Source organism: Dendropsophus ebraccatus, chromosome 3 (assembly GCF_027789765.1).
Source record: "Dendropsophus ebraccatus isolate aDenEbr1 chromosome 3, aDenEbr1.pat, whole genome shotgun sequence".
NCBI classification, from domain to species: domain Eukaryota; kingdom Metazoa; phylum Chordata; class Amphibia; order Anura; family Hylidae; genus Dendropsophus; species Dendropsophus ebraccatus.
In genome coordinates this window covers 46,181,605-46,191,030 of record NC_091456.1, presented here as the reverse complement: position 1 = coordinate 46,191,030, position 9,426 = coordinate 46,181,605, and the positions used below count along the sequence as shown (strand labels likewise).

Genomic DNA, 9,426 nt, shown 5'->3' with positions numbered 1-9,426 from the left:
CCACCGCTAATCAAATGCCGAAAGTTCGGGTTCGAATCGACTCGAGCATGCTCCAGGTTCGCTCATCTCTAGTGCTAAATAATAAAACACTGGGTAAAACTGCTTCTGAAAAGGACCTGTGGGTATTGGTGGACAATAAACTCAACTTTAGTGATCAGTGCCAGGCAGCGGCTGTCAAGGCTAATAAAATAATGGGATGCTTGAAAAGAGGTATAGATGCTAAGGATGAGAACATAGTTTTGCCTCTTTATAAATCACTGGTCAGATATATGGAATACTGTGTACAGTTTTGGACACCGGTATATAAGAAGGACATAGGTGAACTGGAGCGGTCATTAAGGGAATGGGTGGGTTACAGTACCAAGACAGATTATGAAGTTAGGGGTTATTTACGCTAGAAAAAAGACGTCTTAGGGGCGATCTGATCACAATGTACAAATATATGAATGGACAGTACAGAGGTCTTTGTAGTGATCTTTTTACTCCTAGGCCTGTTACCATGACAAGGGGACATCCTCTATGTCTAGAGGAAAGAAGATTTCACCATCAGCACAGATATGGATTCTTTACGGTACGAGCAGTGAGACTGTGGAACTCTCTGCCACATGATGTCATGGCTAATTCATTAAATACGTTCAAGGGAGGCCTGGATACTTTTCTTGAAAAATATAATATTACAAGTTATGGGCATTAGATTTCTGGCAATACGTTGATCCAGGGATTATTCTGATTGCTATTGGAATCGGGAAGGAATTTTCTCCCTGCGATGGGGCAATTGTCGTCTGCCTCATAGGGTTTTCGCTTTCCCCTGGATAGGTTTAACCTGATGGACCCCTTGTCTACTTTCAACCTTATTAACTATGTTACTATGAAACAATCAGGACCCACACAGTCGCACTGCAGTGGTCCCCATCGGACAGTAACAGGAGCTCAGCTCCTGTCACTGACACTTAAAACTCTATGCTCGGTGGTGTTCAAGGAGTTAATGACGGACAGCAGTGCGATCTCTACTGTCCATCATTCACAGTAAGGACCTGGGTGATGATAGCAGGTGGTGTTCAGCCTCTATGAAGCGAGCTCAGCTCCTGAGCTCACTTCATAAAGCCCCTGGTGTATTGGTACATCGCAGGTCCTTGAGTGACAGGCTCCCATGATGTACTGGTACATCATAGGTCCTTAAGGGGTTATCCAGGCTTAGAAAAACATGTCTGCTTTCTTCCAGAAACAGCACCACTCTTGTCCTCAGTTTGGGTATGTTTTCCAGCTCAATTCCAATAAAGTGAATAAAGCTAAATTGTAATACCAAACACAACCTGAGGACAGGGGAGGTGCTATAATTTTACTAATCTTGGATAACCCCTTTCAGAAGTGCTTGACGTTTACCACAAGATGTCACTTCTAATCATTTAAAGTAGAGCTTAAAAAAAAGATGGTGAGACCTCACAGCATCATGGCTGGAAATACTGCAAGATCTCTATTTAAGAAGCCACGTTCATGCTTTGTATTACCAAGAAAACATTGTCTGAGTGCTGGTGAGGACCGCTCATATGCTAATGTTTTGCTTAAATAGAATTTAAGGTACTAACACTCCCCCCCCCCCCCCCCCCCCTCCCCCCCCCCCCCCCCCCCCCCCCCCCCAGTGCATCAGACAGAAAAGAGATAAGGTGCAGGGAGGTTATTGGGACTTAGAGAATTAAGATAATTATTTAAAGGGATTATCCAGCGCTACCAAAACATGGCCACTTTTCCTCCTCTTTTGTCTCCAGTTCAGGTGTGGTTTGCAATTAAGCTCCATTTACATTAATGGAACTGAGCTCCAAACCCCACCCAATCTGGAGACAAGAGAGGGGAAAAGTGGCCATGTTTTTGTAGCGCTGGATAACCCCTTTAAGAGAACATGAGTGAACAGCCCACAAATCCTCTTTATAGAGATCTATGAAGCAAGCAATGGTTTGTGCCTCGGCAAAACACATGATATGTTTATCTTGCTTATCAAAAGTGATTCATAATAATGATAATCTTCATTTATGCAATGCAAATATACTCTGCAGCACTTTAGATTTGAGGTAATGACCAATAAGTGAGATGGAAAGCAAACAAATGAAGAACAGTAAGACATAGAAGGCATTTTCAGCCCAGAACTGTGAATCTCAATAACATAGGAGAAGTGACCGGAGAAGTTACATTAAAGGACAAGTGCCATGAAAACCTTTTTCCCAGTAATTGAAACACATTACAAAGTTATATAACTCTGTAATGTGCTTCAATCACCTATCTGCCTCCCTTCCCTGTCTTTTCCCCCTCCACCCCCCACCAGGAAGTGTCCTGACTCACACAGACCTGATTACTGTCGTCACGGTCACCAAGCTCTTCTCTCAGCTCCTTCTCCTGTTACACTAGCCTCCCCCCTCCCCTGCCTTGTCAGGTGACAGCTTGCTCAGCTCCCATTGGCTGAACAACTGCAAGCAATCACTCTTCACATGTCATGCTTATCTTCCCTCCGACTGACTCCGGCAGATAGGCAGCCCCCCCCCTCCCCTCATACCCTCTCTCCCCCTCCCCTCATACCCTCTCTCCCCCTCACCTCATACCCTCTCTCCTGCTGCCGTGGACTCAGTGAGTGAATTAGTCATGTCACTAGAGAAGATAAGCTGAGCAAGCAGAGTCACCTGACAAGGAGGGGAGGGGGAGGCTGGTGTAACAGGAGCTAGAGCAGCCCTCCTGCTGATGACTCATCCTCACAAGAAGGAGCTGCCTGGTGACGGTGACGACAGTAATCAGGTCTGTGTGAGTCAGGACACTTCCTGGTGGGGGGTGGAGGGGGGAAAAGACAGGGAAGGGGGGCAGATAGGTGATAGGTGATTGAAGCATATTAAAGAGTTATATAACTTTGTAATGTGCTTCAATTACTGGGAAAACGTTTTTCATGGCACTTGTCCTTTAAGTGCTCATCTTATCTACTGTAGGTGCATGGGAAAAGAAATAAAATGTATGAACCAGCCGACAGCCAGAATTAAAAACTTTGACTATAAAGCACTAGAAACACTCCTTTGTGTAAAAGTGACAGCAGTTAGGGGGACATTTTTTTTTAACTTGAATATTTATCGTCTGGTTCAGGTAACTTTTTCCATTCTGGGGGCAGGGCCTACAGCATCTGTGCCCTAGGCCTAGACCAAAGATGAAGATTCAGACCAGGGGTGTTATGATAGTAAAAAAGGCAGGGCTTCCGATCTCGTTCGTTTCTGTACCTACTGCCCGTTGTGTTCGTTCGAGGGGCTGCGGAGAGGAGACCCGAGAGGTTTAATATGTCGTCTTGGGTAAAAGTCACTAGAGGTCAGCCACAGAAACCAGTAGCTGGCAAAAAGAAGCCAAGCTGGATTCCTCGCCTTTTAGACATTAATCCATACAAGTCAAGTCAGAAAGCCTCATTCTCTGAACAGTATGGTAGAGATATGGAAGAACAGAACAGCTTTGAAGAACTGTTTGGGAAGAAATATAACTTTACTTCTGGAACGGAGGAATACTGTGAGAGATACCAGTATTCGCAAAACAGCAATCAGTACAACTCTGATGACCGAAGGGAGAAGCTTTATTTGAAGTTTTATCAGCAGATCCAAGATGAATACCACAAAGAGAGACCTTCAGACTGCGTGATTGTTGCCATCAGCAAAGATCAGATGGAGTACGCCACTGCCATAGGCCATCGATTACAGGATCATGGCCTTGTGGTGGAGATGATATACTTGACATCAGAGTCTGGTCTCACACGCGCCCTCCAGGAGGTTAAAAATGATGGCTCCCCGTTTTGCATACTAGTCGAACAGTCAAATGTAGCTCTGTCCTCTTGCACTGCAATCATTCTTCATGACTCTATCAAAATACACCGTAATATGCCCATGGAGGATGCCCTGGCTCTGATAGTTAAGGCATTTGGGAAAATTTTTGGCGAGCGTGAACAGCAGGAGCGTAATGACATTTCACACAAAGCGGCTGATCTGGCGGATGACTACCTGGAGAAGGAACTCTATCACTCTTACAATGTCCCTCTGGACATTAGACACCTTCTCTTCCTCTTAAGCGATGGCAAATATTTATATTCTGAAGAGCTGAACGCAATCAGTGACTACCTGAAGACCAGGATAACTGAGCTGGAAGGCTATGAAGAAGCGGACACCACTGAACAGGCTAACAGTCACTCCAGCACTAAAACACATCTCCTAGAGAAACCACCTCCTCTCCTTCCCACTCCTGCCAGAAATTCCTATATAACACAGCCTAAACCTTCTCTGCTTGGTGAAAGACCTGCAGGCGCCGGTCTCCTTCCAACACCAGGCTTTAACACAGATCAAACAGAAGATGTTGTCGGTGCTGTATATGAGGGTAGTATACCAACAGTTTGTCCTCCTGATGCCCTGGCCAAGCCTCCCCCACTCCTCCCTACCCCAGGCAGGACTCCACTAATGGCAATCGGGAAACCATCTCTCCTGCGTGACAGACCCTCTACTGGACTTCTGCCTACACCAGGGCTCTCTGCTGCAAAAGGTAAACCACCACCTCTTTTGGCGATGCCCCCTAAAAGACCACCACTGCTTGGCTTTCCACCTCACTCACCTGCAAAACGTCCATTGCTTGAAGACAAACCCGGTCTCCTTCCAACTCCACCCGTTTCTGTGAATACCACTTCACTTCTCTGGCCGACGAAGCCCAAACCTTTGCTGAAGTAAGGATAGAAGATCTCCTGTCAGTATCTATTGTATACCCAGTTGTACTTGTAATTCAGTATTAGAGCAGTGCAGCAGAATTGTGGTATTTGTAAAGTCCCCTACATTCCTAAAGGATTTTTTTTCTTTTCCTTTTTCCCCTTTATGATGTGATATATATACGGTTCCTCCATAGCTTGTTACAGATTGCAAAGCAGAAGTCAATTTCAGGTGCAGTGTAAGCCGCCAAGAGAACTACTTTGTTTGTATATTTTTTTTTTTTTTCCCCCTCATGATCTTTTCTTGGAAAAGAATAAAATTTTTGTTTTACAACAAAAAAAAAAAGGCAGGGAGAGAGGGCTGCTCTAGGCCCCGCCTCTTTGACACCACCCCACCAGAATAAAAAGTTTTTTTTTACCTGAATACTGGCCCCAGGAGACAATAGAACCCCAGGACCAGGCCTGGTTTAAGAAGAACTACCGAATGGTACCAGGGATTTGGGGGTGGTGTCTGGCAATACAAAATTTCTTTAAATGTTTTCAGTTGACTTCTATCAGCATTCTTTTTATCAGTATTTGTCAAACTAGAGGCTGGTCACAGTGGCTAGGTGGTACTAGTTCTTGCTAGTTTCTGGTTGCAGCACTTTCTTGATTTATCAATATGATGACTTATTGTAGGTTTATTTTAATATTATGCTGTAGTAAGAACAGAGTACACCCTGTATATTGTGAAAGGAAGCTTGATTTTACACATGCATGATCAGCCGTAACATTAAACCACTGACTCGTGACAATGGTACTATACCTGTCAAGACCTGGGATATATTAATCAGCAAAGGAACAGTCAGTTCTTGACATTGATGTGATGAAAGAAGGAAAAATGGGTAAGCATAAGAGTGACATTGACAAGGGCCACTATGTCAACTATATAAGCCAGCAGTATCATGATTCACTGGGTTCTGCTGGGAACCTTGGGTCAAGGCATTCATGTATGTGACACTGAACAGGACGGGATCTATCTGAGAGCAGGGTGGGGTGGTGGGCTATAGCCGGTCTGCTGCGCTGGTAGGATGTTTTAGCAAAGTGTGGAGGATGATGGCAGATGTAGACTAGAGATGGATAAACTTTATTTCAACTTTACTTCTCAACTTTGAAAATAACACAGGCTTTTAAGGGTCTTTTTCATGGGCCATTTATTGGCAACAAGAGTTGGTAGAAACATTGTATCCTCAGGCTCCGCCTCTTGTGCCTGTATATCATTCTGAAGATACCTGAAGAAGATTCCGGACTGGATAACAAGCAGCGTGGCTGGTATGTATAGACTGCTGCTTGTGATCTTTAAACTGAAAGCTCAGATATATACATATCTGTGCTGTCATTTTTCAGGCAGCGCAAACGATACAATGCATCATTCGCGCGGCCCAAGCCCTTTGATGATTGGAGCTCATTTGTGGGCCCCCCTGGACAATGAATCGTAGCATGAAAAGGGTCCTTATACATACAATCCAGATCATGATAAAGCAATACAATTCCCAATCTTTATAAGTAGCACGCAACTTAACTTGCCAGTATAGGTACACACTAGGTTACTTAACAGGTAGATGTAAGGTATCCCTAAGTTTTTTTTAGTTTCTTCACCCTGCCTCGAAAGGTAGGGAGTTAAAGTTACCCACAGTCCCATAGGCAATTCTCCAAAGGGCCACAGGCTGCTTTAATGATCAGTCCCTAGTGGAATGCTTCTGTTACTTCCAGTCTTGCAATGCTTCTACAGTTCCTAACTGCAGGGTGTAAAATCCACACAAGGGGTGTACATATTAAAACATAACCTTTAATTTAAGCATTTAAAAGATGAAACCCCACAAACAAAAAAAGGACATAACACACGTATAACCAATACAGTGGGCCCAACTATGACACCAAGTGTTGTGGCCCAATGTGGGTTGTGTGGAGCAGGCGCCTTTGCACCCAAGTCCAATTACTATTTGGCGTCTGTTATTGACAAGCCTGTTATATTGGCTTTAATCTATACCAGGAAGTGGTTAGATGTTTACATCCTTTTTAGGTGTGGTTCACACTGCATTTTTGCAATCCGTTCAACATATCCGTTTTTTAATGGTTACTTTTAACGAACAGAAAAACATAGTCAACACTACTTTTGTGTCCGTTAAAAAAATGCATCCGTTTCAATCCGGTTTTTCAATAAGGTAGTCAATGGAAAAACGGATCCAAATGACACAAAATTGCATTAGTTTTTGCATCTGTTTTTTTCTTAAAACATATACGTTAAACAGATTGCAAAAATGCAGTGTGAACCCAGCCTTACTTATACCAACAGGGTCCCAATTCATTTGTTGATCTGACATTCAGTACTGGTGAGGTCCACAGTATTGGTTACACATGTGTTATGTAATTTTTAGTTTTTCGGGTTTCATCTTTTTAATATATTTATTAAAAACTATAGGGGAGATTTATCAAACTAGTGTAAAGTAGGATTGTCTTAGCTGCCCCTATCAACCAATCAGATTCCACCTTTCATTTTTCAAAGAAAAAGGCATTGGCAGAAGCTTTCAGGTTCTGCATTGCAACAAGACTCAGTTATCCACTGTCTTATCGTCAATGTGTATTAAAACGTCTGTTCTCTTGATTAGTGTACCTTTAATAAATTCTGAAGATTGTTGCTATTTAGGAAACCTGGGTACACTTCACCTAAGGCCCCTCTTACCGACGGCTTTGTTCAGGTTCTCACTCTACCTTCTCACACGACACTTACTATTCTGCCATGCTCTCTTTCCCTGCTGAACACTAACTACTCAGGGCATTGGGGGCGAAGTAAGCACATCTTTATTTCTTGAACCTTGTTTACTATATATATCAGTACATAATACAGTATCATACCCCTGAATGTTTGCTCTGCCATTTCACAGTTTCACCAGTAGATGTCACTAACGCATAAGACACATTATGCATTGCATCTTACATAGACATTTAGGGGGAGATTTATGAAAGGGTGTAAATATACACCTGGTGTAAACTGCCCACAGCAACCAATCACAGCTCAGTTTTCAGCTCTGGTAAAATATAAGAGGAGCTGTGATTGGTGGCTGTGGGCAGTTTACACCAGGTGTATATTTACACCCTTTCATAAATCTCCCCCTTACTGATAGAAAACAGTACAAAATTAGCAAAAGTGCAAGAATATATATGCAAAGAGAAAAAAACACAAATGGTGCTGCATGTACAGGTCAAAGCACACTTCTGAAGAACATGCATGTGTAGTGACTCACCCCTAGGAGGTGGTACGACTGGTCACTTGCCAGATGGTTAGATGGGACACCACTCCTGTGGTGGCTGGTTGAGGCACAGCTCAGCCGGGTGTTATATTGTCATGACGCCGGCACATGCTGGCACACCTGCTTTTATTTGAGTGGGCTGGCTATACCTTTTTTCCCTGTCGACAGTAACCTGGCGGGCTGTTTTGGGGTCCCTTGGGCAATTATCATGGTCGTCCAGAGTCGAGTAGTGACCCACCCGGACTATTGGTTCTGCCACCCACAGAAAGAGGAGATAACCCAAGGATGGTAGGCTTACTGTGTAGATGTTTAGTAAAGAACCACAGAGTCCCGTTTTAATAAATAGAATCTGTTTACTTGATATAGAAAGCAAGTTATACAGCTTTACCTTGATATGGTACATTTAAACTTGAAGAGGCGGATCTATACTGAGAGATATAACCATGCTGAAAAGTAGAGAGTTTAGAGGAGTAGAGAGGAGGATGTTGAGAGAGTCTCAACCCAAGTAGTACTGTGCTCTGCTGGAACTTCGAGAGGTAGAATAAGTAGAATACTTGAAAGAAGATAGAATACTTGTGCCCGTGTTTTGACTCTTTGGTCTTTGCACCACCTATTGCCCACCAGTGTCGAGCGACCCGTCCAAGAGGGTGACACAAGCCCCAGACCTTGTTAGCTGGGATGAGCGGTATGCTGAGGGTTCCCTGCTTACACCCCCGCTGCGAGAGAGTGCTTAGGCTTCTAACAACTTCACTCTATCCGGATCAGTTCCTTTTCCTTTTATGGATACTGTCATGCACTGTGTTCCTTCTGGTTCTCGGCATGGGTTGAGTTGATCCCTGACTTGTCCTCTCTAGTAGTGACTTAACACTGCATAGTGTTTAGAGGTGTTGCGTGAGGGAAACTGTGTCTAGGTCTTGCATGTGCATGTGCTCTGCTCAACATCGAGACCACAACTAACTGTATACTGGGGGATCTGGCAGGAGCCAGGGCCCAACTTGGCTGCTTTAGGGTGCATCCTAGCTTGCATCCTTCCTCTACAGAATCCAGAGTAAGAAGACCCTACACTTGTTTCAAGGGTACAATCCCCTCATCATCAGGAATGGTATAGGTAACAAACAACAATTTTTTATATTAAAACAGTAATGGATGACCCAGAAGTACTTCCTGCACTCAGGTGACCTCTGACATCATCATCCCATATTACACAGATGCATAGAAACATTTAGCTAAAAACACATATTTCAAACAATGTATATACAGTAGATTAAGTAAAATAAATGAAAAATACATGAAAAATACACATCCTAATAGAAGAGGTTCTTTATATTTGGAGGAAATGCTGTTCTGTTGTTTAAATGGTCCATTCTTCAGCGCAGAGAAACGCAGAGAGAGGAGGTGCACGAGCCTCTCATAGAGTGTAATTATGACAGGGAGGCT

General features: G+C 43.6%; 1 protein-coding gene across 1 annotated transcript; it reads left to right on the top strand.

Annotated features, from left to right (window-relative positions):
• Positions 1–3,228: 3,228 nt before the first annotated feature.
• On the top strand, positions 3,229–4,874 carry LOC138787083 (nuclear receptor coactivator 5-like). The gene has a single exon (XM_069964216.1). The coding sequence runs from the start codon at positions 3,306–3,308 to the stop codon at positions 4,722–4,724; it is 1,419 nt and encodes a 472-aa protein (XP_069820317.1). The 5' UTR covers positions 3,229–3,305; the 3' UTR covers positions 4,725–4,874.
• Positions 4,875–9,426: the final 4,552 nt, after the last annotated feature.

Bases quoted from the DNA above. Each gene is read 5' to 3' on its own strand.
- LOC138787083 (XM_069964216.1), top strand. From the start codon at position 3,306: ATGTCGTCTTGGGTAAAAGTCACTAGAGGTCAGCCACAGAAACCAGTA.